Raw genomic sequence first — 12,652 nt, 5'->3', positions numbered from 1 at the left:
GTAGGTCACAAAAAGGAGGACACCCACAGACCAATGTGCAAATAAGACTGTTTGCCCCATTCCCTCATTGACACATGCAATCTAAATGCAGGGGCTGAAAACTTTTTTCCCCACCATAAGCTGCTTCTCCACTGGGTTCTCCTATGGGGAAGTTAGGACAACCAGCATCATCAAGTTCCAGAAACAAATTTCCAACCAAAATGGGACAATGTGAAGGAAAGCTACTGGATCATTAGTTCAACGTTGTTGTATTGGAGGGGATTTCTATAATCAGACTATTGTAAGGGGACACAGTTGTGGTATATTGAGTCTGGATCTCTGCAGAGCAAAACAATCACTGGGTTACTTCATAGATGAAAACAAGCCTAGTCACATACAGCACAGGGATAAAGTCAGCAGAGAGTGCACAGCTAGCATTCGCATTGCTTCCCTCCAATGATAATTGGACTGGAGACTTCTTCACACCTAGAGATATCAATAATAAAAAACAAGGACCAAATATCACAAAGCCCAGACTGAACTATAACAGACTCCAAGAATGGATTGCTGGAGTAATTCCTTACGTATTGCTATTATGGAGAGACTAAGACAAGCCATACCATCTGGCCAAGATTTCTATTTCACCTCTGCAGCATTCAGTAGCAGCATTGGTATTTCTATAGCACTGAAGGGCTACAGTTCTTAAGTTTGTGTATGAATTTGTGGTTGGGCAGCCTTCTCTTAGTGAGAAATTTATATAACATTTATAGGTTTCATACATACCTGTCCTCATTCTGTTAGGCGAGCACATTGGCAGATCTGCAAGGTCTGGCATTTCCAGTGGGCTATTCCAGGTGCCTGGCCTTCTCATGCCCACTAGTGATTAAACACCCAGTCCTTTCCCACTACACTTGAAAAAAGTAACAAGGCACAGTTTTAAATCACTGAGTATTGACTTTATTATTAGTCACTTCGTAATTTGTTTCAACTGAAAGACAATACACACAGCAGAATTCTAATGCATCCCATGTAAATGTTTACATCTGTTATGCTCCTCATTCACCTCTAAGACTTAGCATTTAATTAAATTTTTTTCACATCTCAAAAATCTGCAATAGTTAGAACGTCATCAGGCTCCCCTCTCAGAAAGGGCTTTTTTTTTTTTTTTTTTTTTAAATACAGTCAAGGAGATGGGATGGGATTTCATGTAAAATGTAACTACAACTTCAGGAAAGAAAAAGACTACAGGAATAAAGTGGGTTCACAGAGGGAAGCGTCCAATGGCTCCTTCCCTCACAGCCCCCAAGCAGAAAATGAACACATGGAAAGCATACCAGGAGGTCTAAAAAAGCCATCTTGCTGCTCCAGAACCAGTCCCAGGGAAAGGAATGAAATGCCTGTCCCAGATGCTTCAGCAACTTCTGGGTAAAATATCCAAGGATCTGTGTAGGCAGCAGCTATTCACTGCTATTGCTTGAAAGAGTTGTTCACATCAATTCCGTGTGCCATTCCCCCAAGAAGCTGCACAAAATCAAATCTCAGGACTTTTATTTGCCTCCTCCCCATCTCCTTTGCCTTCAGCCTGATACAGCTCCTATTCCTTCTGCTGTCTCATGGCTCAAAGATTTTAATACATTCACTGGGGGGTGGGGGGGAATAAAAAGACATTCACCCCCTTCTCCCAGCCCCAAACTCTTTATGCAGAGTGTTAGAAAGGTTAACTAAGTCTGTATCCTGCTCTCAGCACTGTCCCCGTGCATTAAAATGGGAAGGATGTCATAAGATGTGGCAGTCAGCCAGACGTGTACAACTGTCCCATTCCATTGGTGTCAACGTAAACAGTGCTCAAAGCACTTTACAGAGGTGGGCAAGTATTATTACACCCAAGTTACAAACAAGGAAACAGGACGGGTTTAAGAGATCTGCCCAGGGTCAAGTAGCAAACAAAGGGATTGAACACTAGGTGTGCATGGGGGGTATGAATCTTTCTCTCACTCTGGTATGGTGTTAGGATCATTATCCCTAGCAAGAGGAAGGCGGAGACCTCCAAAGACAACGGAAATGCTTAGCCTCTTCATAAGGATTATCTCACAGCCAAGGGATGGCCTCAAACTACAGGTGCACAATCCACACCACTCACCCTGCCACATGCATTCTCCTGAACTTAGTCAGGAGACTCAGGACAACTGCACCAACACTGTGTCAAGTGCAGAGAGCTCCATACATATACAAACATCTCTTTCATGGAATGAGGCTGAAGAGGAGCCAAGCACACAGGAGGAATTTATCTCTACAAGCTTTCCATTTGGAAAGCTACTGGCAAAGCACATGCTGCTCCAGAAGAGAGGAAGTAACGGCAGCTGAAGCAATGAGGTATTCAGCTTCCAGCTGTACAGCAGTCAACAGGCCAGAGTGACCATTGCTTCTGCAGCATTACCTCTGTCCTCACTAATGCTTCAGCATCACTGCTCTTCCTATGAAAAAGGAACTATTGAAGTGCAGCAGTCTTCACAGTAATGAGTGTCTTTGTGGCAGGTGCAGCCTTCAGAGGAGAATGGAAGAGTTCATGGGAACTAAGGCACAGACTTAGCCTGATATCTGAATGTGTTTCTGAACCAGAGAGATGCTCGTCATCACCCTCACTTGTGGCGGAAGTGAATGGGAAGTAATACTTAGCAATTCCAAGAATGGACTCTTATATAGGTGTTAAATACTACTGGGCTGCCTGTATCCTCGTGCTTCTGTCTGAAGCAGACATCCTTGATGATTAGGTCAAGACATTGCTCTTGTAAATGCTACAACCCAGGATCAGTTCTGTTCTCAAGGGAGACACTGTGTGGTATAGCTTATTCTTCCTATAGTCTCAAGCAGACACCAGTGCCAGCTCCAGCAGAATGCTAGAGAGCTTCTATTCTAGTCAAAAAGGCCTTAGCTGATCCCTTCCAAATGTTGGAAGGCAAAGAGATGGCCTCCATGAGTAAGAGATAAACTAGTACTGCTGCAGGGACCTACCCATCAATCACACTGCTAAGCCTTGTGCCAATTTGACAGTATTTAACACCATTTAAAAAAGCAGTCTGAACATAAATCTTTAATGACCACTTTTCAAAGGCAAAGGCAGAGCAGCTCTCCTTACTTTTTCTAAATGACCAGCGTCCCACACTTGCATGCAATCTCACAGAACCCAAGGCTATAACCTGCTCTGACCACCCATCAACAGTTGGCAAACATCAGGTCCTGCATCCAAACCAGTTACACTGACAGATGGAAACATTTCCAATGAAGACCAGCACCTGGTGTCAGTCCTTTGTGACCACCTGAAGGGTACAGGTCTCAGGACCACTGACGGGTCATCATCTAGAAGGCTCTATGGGAGAAGTAAAGCAGATTTGCTACCAGTTTCCTTTGAGAAAGCATCAGGGTTGGAGAAAAGACTCTACTCAACATGCCAATATGCTCAAGGGATGAAAATCCAAGGTGTCCCCCCTCCCTTTCCCCAGTCCTAGAGGGTGCTCAACACCATACACAGCTGCCCTCTCTCTCGCTATGGACCTTGGCTCCCATTCTTCACCTCTCCACAGAGATTCATGAAGCCACTACCTGGCTGACACTGCATACTAAAAAACGCACAGTGCAGCACTACATAGTTCTTCTCTGGAAATCACTGACATAGCTCTGAAAAGCACTAGACCGCAGGTCTTTGGACCCATGTGCTCAAGAAACTTGCCTCCACATGAAGAACAGTTTGCTTAGTTACTTTCAATTTGAGCTAAATGTGGGTGCCACATCAGATTGACATGGACTTCACTGAAAGGGGAGCAAGGAGCAAGAAGCTTTTGTTACACCATCATTAAGCACAAAGTGGGAAAGGTCTCTTTAAACTGCATGGTCTTTATTTCAGTGCCAGCATTACAGATACAATAGAAACAACCCAGTCAGAAGAATGAACTTGGATGGAATCCAGGGGTCTATGACAGGCTTAGGAAATGAAAGGGAGGAAGGGTCTGGAGTAACAGGGAAAAGTGACTTTGCAGTATAGTCTATGCTGAGCCTCCCAGCAGGCAATGGGGCCTATCAAAAAGTGATCTATAGAGTGGAATGTTGCCTTTCTACCCACCTACCACAGCCAACAGTCAAGGGACTGGGCAATAAGAGAATTTTGAAATTTTGGGAATGGGGTGGATTGGAGTCTCTGATCCATTGTGATGCTTTTGAGATAGCTACAGAAGAGCCATTGTGAGTCTGCATGGCTGCAACCAATGATGGAAAGTGAAGGAAATGGAAGTGTCAGGGCTTCACATTCAAATATAGCACCAAATCAACTGGATCAGATCTCATCAGCATCACTTTTCCCGCGCTCTGTCCCTGACCTGCTGTTGGTATCGTATAGCTAAAGTGTCTGTGTGCATACAGCAATGCACAGAACAGGCCACTAGCAGCCCCACAGCCTCTTCACACATTGGGGAAACCGAAAGAAAAAGGCAGGGTTCCCTAATGGTCTCTGGATAAGCTTTTGCCCCAAACCCCAGATGAAAGTGCCTGCTAGTAATGACTCAAAACCCACCTTACCCACCCCATGGAAAGAAGGCAGCAGAAAGAAGGGACAGCTGCTCACTTGCTGCGCGGAGGCAGGAGGGGGAAGGAGAGAAAAAAGTGTTTCCTTGCAAGCAATTCCAGTCCTCTCTTCCAAATGAGCTGCATGTTTCTTGGGGGGAAGGGGAATGTTGCTTCCGACTGTGAATGCATGGGGGAGTGCAGAGCAGCCTCAAGCAGCAAGCCTCATCAGTGGAGGAGAGGAAGTTAGTTTTAACAGATATGCTTCAAAATCAGCAATCAGTTCAGGACGATTCCTCCTCATCAGCAGGTCTCATCGTTCCCCAGGCCCTTGGTGCAGTTTGGGGGATTGCCAGGGATCAACCTTCTTCCCAGAGTTCCTTTGATTGGGTGAGGTGAGTAAGAACAGTGCCAGAGCCTCACTGCCACGACTGAGGGGGGAAGTTGTTAACTTCCGCTAGATCCTGCATTGCTGAGCCCTTGTGATTATAGGTCAATTTGATCCGCATACGTAGCTGTTGCTATAAGAGGAGAGGAAAACAACAAGATCAGTGTCTTCAGTAAACCCCAAACTCACAAACCCTCCCACCACCTCTCTCACCCCATGGAACCTGATCGGTCACCTCTGGGAGGAGGTAGGGATACATCACTAGCATTATCCCATCCTGTGGGTACGGTTGTGTCACACCAGCTGCTAGGATGTGTCTCAATGGGCAATTAATCTGGTAGAAGATACTCACTTATGCCAATGCTGATTGAAAACAGGCAAGAGCTTTCTAATCCTCAAGTCCCTCTCCTGGAACCCTGTAGAAGCCTTAGAACATAGCTCCGTTTTCCAACCTGTGCACTCTCACAGGGCTCAGTCTGCCCTGCCTCCCATCCTTCTCCTCCACACTGTGCACTTCAACGCAGCCGGCCCACCCCAGGTAATGGAAGAGCAGAAGGCAGGTCTGGCAGCTGCTGGCCAGCTCTTGGGCTCGCAGGCTCTGCGGGACAGGTGCCCTCTTTAAGTCCTTGCATTTCCTCCACTGCTTATTGCACAGTCTGCAGGGCAGGCTCTGTCTCAGGTGACTGACGGTGCACTATGTGACACTCCGTAAATTTAAATATTCAACTTCCATACAACCATCAACTGGAAAAAGGCATCAGCTGGACAGCCCTGAGAAATGAAGCTGTTTGGGAGCCTGGCCCCGCTGCTGCCCTATAGGTAAAAAGACACTGCCCTGCCAGGCTGCCAACCCACTGCGGGTGAGGGGCAGCAGTTCCATCTCCATTGCCCAGGCAGTTCTTAGCTTGTCGCCAACTAATGCAAAGCCTAGTGATTTGTGAGGTGGGGGCTGGAACTGAAACCAAAAACTCATCTTCTATGGGGCCAGACGTCTGCGAGATGGAAATAACTCCTTATCCCTACCAAGCTGGGCAGAGTTCAGCTCGGTGACACACAGGTGAAAGGTTTGGAGTCCACCAGCAATGCCCTGAGATACCTTGGCCAAGAGGACACGCTGTATAGATCTATAGACTATTGCCAATGAGTTATACTAAAAGGACATTCAGGTTGCACATCCAAGCACTCAAAAGTCAGGAAGTGCCAGAATTAAGGCTGCCATGGCAACTGTAATTCTACTTACTCCCTTGTCCTTATGTGTTACGATACTGTCTTTAATTACATGAGCACATACTATTTATTCCACAGGACCCCAGCCTTATTCAAATGCATGACATCACTTGACAGGGCTGAAGAGGAAACAGCCTTAAGAACCATGAGAAAGGGGACATCCCTATCCCCCTAGGCCATAGAGAATACAGTGCTACTAAAGCCCAGCTCTTGGCAGCTACATGGGAAAGGGGAATTGTGTTTCTTTCTCCAGGCCTGTCCTGAACCTCAGCAAGCACTGCAGAAAAGTGGTTCCCAATTTGTCTCTCTCCACACTCTGAACTGTGGCTCCAAAGGGCAACTCTGTTAAGAAGAAGGTTTATATTTGATTATGAACCGAATGTGCCTGTGAGCACGTCCTGAGAAGTGTCTGAGTCAGGCCCACCACCTACCCTGCAGCCCTTGGAGCAGCTGAGAGCTGACACTTTCCTGCTGAAGATGCTCAGCAGCTCCCTTGCAGGCTCCCCACTGTATTGGAGGGAAGAGATGCTTCCCTGCTAGGCTGTGGGAGCCCCAGGGAGAATAGAATAGGAGCTCAGCTGGCTGTCCCTGAGCTTTGGGGTGAGCCCCAAGATAGGACACCTCTTCCCACCCCCAGCATAGCCAAGAACTAGTTACCAACTCCCTAATTCTGTGTCCCAGCCCTGGGACACATTAAAGCAGAGCAGAAGATGTTTTAAGTTGCACCAGCTGGCTATGGCCCAAGCCACCATATGCCATCTAATTAACAGTCAGAGCCCAGCATGCTCCAATCAATTCCTGTCCCCAAAGCACCTCCTGGGCCAGAGGCTGCAAGGCAGACACACAAGGAGCTGATGCTCTGATTCTTCACCCTCGAGAGTTCGCGGCAAGGAACATGTGTGGCCTCCATTGCCTTGTGAGAGCTGAGCAGTGCAAGGGAGCACAACAGGACAAAGAATCCGGCCTAACATACTGAATGTGGCTTTTAACCTCTTTGAAATAATATATCCAGCCTTAGCCCAAAGAGGTTGGGCATCACCAGTACACCAGCACTGTTTGGCTGATACTGGCCAGTAAACAACATGTTCCTGACATTTAATGTTGCTCTGACAAGCCTGCCGTTTTGCTAAAAGAAAAGAGGGACTCTATGGGAAGTGGATAGCCTTACTCATTAACTATACACCAAAAGAAACCAAAGAAGAAAAAATGGTTACCTACCTTTTCGTAACTGTTGTTCTTCGAGATGTGTTGTTCACATCATTACACATTAGGTGTGAGCGCGCCGCATGCACAGACGTTGGAAATTTTTTCCCTTAGCAGCTCGCAGTCGGGCCAGTAGGGGAGCCCCGCCAGAGTGGGGCCTCATGCTGGTGCATATATACCCCTGCCGACCCAACTCCCCTTTGGTTCCTTGTTGCCAGAGACTCCGACAGAGGGGAAGGAGGGTGGGAAGTGTAATGGACGTGAACACCACATCTTGAAGAACAGTTATGAAAAGGTAGGTATCCTTTTTTCTTCTTCGAGTGATTGTTCATATCCATTACACATTAGGTGACTCACAAGCTTACCGTAGGAGTCATGGAACAATTGATTGAAGCACAGCCCTGCTGACTGCTGCATCCTCTCTGGCCTGTTGGACTGCGCAGTGGGCTGTGAGTGTGTGCACCGACAACCAGGTGGCTGCTTTACCGATCTCCTGGAGTGGAACCTGCACCAGGAAAGCGGCTGAGGACGCTTCAGCCCTAGTCGAGTGAGCCACGATCACCGAGCTGGCACTTTGGCGAGCTCATAGTACGTGCGGATGAAATCCATAATCCATGATATCATCCACTGCGCCAAGACAGGGAGTCCTTTCGTCCTCTCCACAATGGCGACGAACAACTGTGTCAACTTGCAGAAAGGTCTAGTTCGCCCCAGATAGAACGCCAGGGCCCTACGGACATCCAGAGTCTACAGACTACGGTGACTCGGGTCCATGTGTGGTTTGGGAAAGAACACTGGCAAACAGATGTCCTGTCCCATATGAAATTGCGAGACTACTTTAGGCCACACCCTAAATTCCTCCCCAAGTTGCACTTTGTCCTTATAAAAAACTATAAGGGAGCTCCGAGGTGAGGGTCCTCAACTCGAACATTCTCTTTGCAGATGTAATGGCCACCAAAAAGGCCACCTTTCAAGAGAGGTGAATGAAAGAGCAAGAGGCTAGGGGCTCGAAAGGGGATCCCATGAGCTTGGTCAGGACCAGGTTAAGGTTCCATGGAGGAACCGGAGGGCGTGAGTAGGGAAATACCCTCTCCAGCCCCTTGAGAAACCGGGCTACCATGGGGCTGGAAAACACAGAATGCCCTGATTCCCCCAGGTGGAATGCTGAAATGACAGCCAGATGCACTCTGAGGAGGGGGCAAGAACTTGATGTTTAAGGTGCAGCAGGTATTCCAGGATAACTGGAACGGAGGCCTGAAGCGGTTGTATATGCTTTGGTTCACACCAGCAGGAGAACCTCTTCCACTTAGCGAGGTATGTCGCCCTAGTGGAAGGTTTACTACTGCTGAGGAGAATTAGTCGCACCTGAAGAGAGCACTGGCTCTCTGTCATGTTCAACCACAGAGTTTCCATGCTATGAGATGCAGAGACTGCAGGTTCAAGTGGAGCAGGTGCCTGCGGTTCTGCGTGATGACATCTTGGTGCAGGGGCAGGACAATCGGGTCGGTTACTGACAGCTCCAGCAAATTTGTAAACCAATGTTGGCAGGGCCAAGTTGGGGTGATGAGGATCATTACCACCTTGGCTCTGTGAACTTTGAGGAGAAATCTGTAGATGAGCAGGAACAGTGGGAAGGCATACTTCAGGCTCCCACTCCAAGGGATCGCAAAGGCATCTGCGACAGAGCCCAGACTGTGGGTCTGCAAAGAGCAAAACTGTGGGCATTGACTGTTGTCCTTGGTGGTGAAGAGGTCCATTTGGGGAAATCCCCACTTCTGGAAGATCGACTGCAAGATATCCAGTCTCATCAACCATTTATGCATGCGGTACGATCTGCTGAGGTGGTCAGCCAGCTCGTTCTGCTTCCCCTGGAGGTATGACACTACGAGGTGTACTGAGTGGGCTATACAAAAGTCCCATAGGGGAAGGGCCTCTCAGCAGAGGGGAGAGGAACAGGCTCCGCCCTGGTTGTTTATGTAGAACATGGTGGTAGAGTTGTCTGTCAGAACTGTCACGCTGTGACCTTCTAAAGCAGCATGAAAGATTTGGCGGGCTAGGCGAACCGCCCTGAGCTCCTTTACATTGATGTGGAGCAACATTTCGTCCTTGGACCACAATCCTTGCATCCGTAGGTCCCCCAAGTGCACTCCCCAGCCAAGGTCTGGCACGTCTGTTACCAGCATCAGCATGGGTTGCGGTGTGGCAAAGGGGATCCCTTTGCAGACTACCTGCTGGTTTAGCCACCAGTGCAGGGAGTCCAACACCTGGGGGGATTGTCATTACAAGATCTAAGGGGTCTCTGCCTAGGCGATACATCTGGACTAGCCACAATTGCAAAGTCCTGAGCCATAGTCGAGCATGTTTCACTATGTGTGCACGCCGCCATGTGTTCTAGGAGCTGCAGGCAGCATCTGGCCGTGGTTGTGAGGAACCTCAGCATGAGTCTATGGCACGCTGGATGGCCAGAAATCTGGATTCTGGGAGGCTCGCTCATGCCTGTACCGAATCCAAGACTGCCGCAATGAACTTCAGCCTTTGCACTGGTATCAACGAGGACTTGGGCACGCTGACTAGAAGGCCTAGCCTTAGGAATACGCCCAGTGCTACCGCCACATGGGAATGGACTTCCTCCTTGGACTGACCCGCGAGAAGCCAGTCATCTAGGTACATGTATACTCGAATTCTCCTTTTTCATAGAAAGGCTGCCACTATCAATATGCATTTCGTGAATATGTGGGGGCTGCCGCCAGGCTGAAAGGTAGGACCGTAAACTGGTAATGGTGAACCGCAGGAACCGCCGGTGAGCGGGATGAATAGCGATGTGAAAGTACGCATCTTTCGTGTTAAGGGCAGTGTACCAATCCCCCAGATCCAGGGACGGAATAATAGTGCCTAGGGAGACCATGCAGAAGCCGACCTTGACGAAGAATTTGTTGAGTCCGCGCAGGTCTAAAAAGGGTCGAAGACCTCCCTTTCTTTTGGGAATAAGAAAATGCCAGGAGTAAAACCCTTTCCCCTTTAGATCCCGAGGGACCTCTTCCACTGCCCTCGCCTCGAGGAGCATCAGTACCTCCTGTATAAGGAATTGCTCGTGAGGGGGTCCCTGAAGAGGGATGGGGAAGGAGGGTGGGAAGGAGGAGAACTGAAGCGTGTATCCCACTTGTACCATGCGTAAGACCCAACGGTCCAATGTTACACGGGACCACACACAGTAGAAGCAGAACAAGCGGTTCAGGAAGCATAGGGAACAATCCAGTAACTGGCTCGGTACGCTGTCCTCGAGCGCACCTTCAAAACCCTTGCTTGTTGCCGGGTTGCGGCTTGCCCTGGCCCTGGCCAGGCATGTTGTTCTGCCTCCGCCTGTTGTCTCTGCCTCTCCTACCTAGGGCGGGGCTGGTATTATCTTTGCTGAGGCAGCTGGGGCTTGAACGGTTTCCTCTGCATCACCGGGGTGTGCATTCCCAACGACTTGAGGGCTGCCCAGGAGTCTTTGAGGCTATGCAGCCTGACATCCATTTGGTCCGAAAAGAGACCAGACTCTTCGAAGGGGAGGTCCTGAAGGGTATTCTGGACCTCTGGCGGAAGGCCTGAAGCCCGCAGCCATGCTGAGCGACTCATCACCACTCCTGAGGCAATTGTTCTGGCTGCTGCATCCGCCGAATCGAGAGGCCTGCAGAGAAGTCTTGGCTACCACCTTTCCTTCATCCACAAGGGCCACAAACTCAGGCTGAGAGCCCTGGGGCAAGGACTCTTTAAATCTAGAAACTGCCATCCAGGAATTAAAATTGTGTCTCTTCAGGATTGCCTGCTGGTTCGTGATTCTCAACTGGAGGCCCCCAGACGAACAGAACTTCCTGCCAAATAGGTCTAGACCAGGGGTCTCAAACACACGGCCTGCGGGAAGTTATTTTCTACAGCCCACGAGCTCTTCGCGGCCTCCCCCACCATCCCCCAGCTCTGGCCTGGCGTGCAGCGGAAAGAACACGGGGGAAGAGAGGCGCACGGGGCTGTGTGTTTGTTGCTTCAGGCACCGCCCTCAGCAGCTCCCATTGGCCGCGGTTCCGTTCCTGGCCAATGGGAGCTGCTGGGGGCGGTGCCTGAAGCAACAGCAACACACACCTCTGTGCCCTTACTCCCCCATGTTCCAGCTGCTTTCCGGAGCAGCACGGGGGGCAGGGCAGGCAGCCTGCCTTGCCCCCGGTGCGTGCTGGGCCAGAGTCCGCCCCCCAAAACCCTCCTGCAGTCAAACCCCCTGCCCTGAGACCCTTGTTGCACCCTGACCCCCTGCCACACCCCACACCCCTCCTGCATCCCCTGGGGGCAGGACGGGGGCGAAGTTGGGGTGGGGATTTCAGGGAAGGGGTGGGAAGAGGCGGGGCCTCATAGAAGGAGTGGAGTGGGGGCAGGGCCGAGGGCAGCGTGTGGGAGGTGTCAGTAATGCAGCCCTCGAGCCTATGTACTAGTCCTCACATGGCCCTTGTGATCGTTTCAGTTTGAGCCCCCTGGTTTAGACGTTTAGCCTCCTTGGCTTTAGGAGCCAGGACTTGCTGACCATGTCGTTCCCGTTCATTGACTGCTGAGACGGCCAGCGAACGGGGCCGAGTGACAAAAGAGCAAGTTATATCCACTGGAAGGGGCAAAGTACTTCCACTCTATGCCTTTTGCTGTTGGTGCACTAGAGGCTGGGGTTTGCCAGACCGTCTTGTAGTTGGACTGGATTGTCTTTATGAGCGGGAGCGCAACTCTGGAGGGGCCCTTGGGGCTTAAGATATCGACCATAGGATCCTCCTGCTCTACTGCTTCCTCCGCCTGTAGGCCCAAGTTCTGGGCAACCCTACGGAGCAGCTCCTGGTGCGCGCTGTGGTCAACTGGAGGAGGCCCTGACACTGCGATGCTCACCACAGCTTCCTCTGGGGATGATGAAAAGGTGAGGGCCTTCTGCATCTCGTCTTCCAGCCCTTCTTGTCCTTGCTCGCACGCTGGCGGCTCATCCAGGTTCTGCCTGCCTTACTGCCTCCGGGACAGCGCCGGGCTCGGTGCTGCTTCCGCTCTCCTGTGTTCCAAAGAAGCATCTGGTGGCCTGAATACTGTGGTCTCCTTGGGCGGAGAGGGGTGCCTGTGTGGGAACTGGGACCGATGCACTGAATTGCCAGATCTCAAGGCTCTGGAGGAGGGCCCCTGCTGTTGGTGATAGGCCCATGGTGTCCAAAAGGGACACTGCCCTGGCAGGCTCCATTGGGGATGCCACGGGGCTTGGGGCTCCCTGCTCGCCGGTGCCCTGCGGGCATAGCTGGAGCGGCT

The 12,652-nt window shown here is 50.3% G+C and overlaps 1 protein-coding gene across 3 annotated transcripts in view; it reads right to left on the bottom strand.

The window, feature by feature from the left end:
- Positions 1-1,132: 1,132 nt before the first annotated feature.
- Positions 1,133-12,652, bottom strand: part of AP1G1 (adaptor related protein complex 1 subunit gamma 1) — a 106,537-nt gene continuing 95,017 nt past the window's right edge. For all 3 annotated transcript variants that reach the window (XM_030582273.1, XM_030582271.1, XM_030582272.1), the window contains one exon: positions 1,133-5,054. In XM_030582273.1, the coding sequence (XP_030438133.1) occupies positions 4,953-5,054 (102 nt within the window). In that variant the 3' untranslated portion in view covers positions 1,133-4,952. The remainder of the gene's footprint in view (positions 5,055-12,652) is intronic.

Source organism: Gopherus evgoodei, chromosome 12 (genome assembly GCF_007399415.2).
Source record: "Gopherus evgoodei ecotype Sinaloan lineage chromosome 12, rGopEvg1_v1.p, whole genome shotgun sequence".
Taxonomy (NCBI): Eukaryota; Metazoa; Chordata; order Testudines; family Testudinidae; genus Gopherus; species Gopherus evgoodei.
The sequence above is the reverse complement of the archived record's forward strand: the minus strand, read 5'-3'. Positions and strand labels throughout refer to the sequence as shown.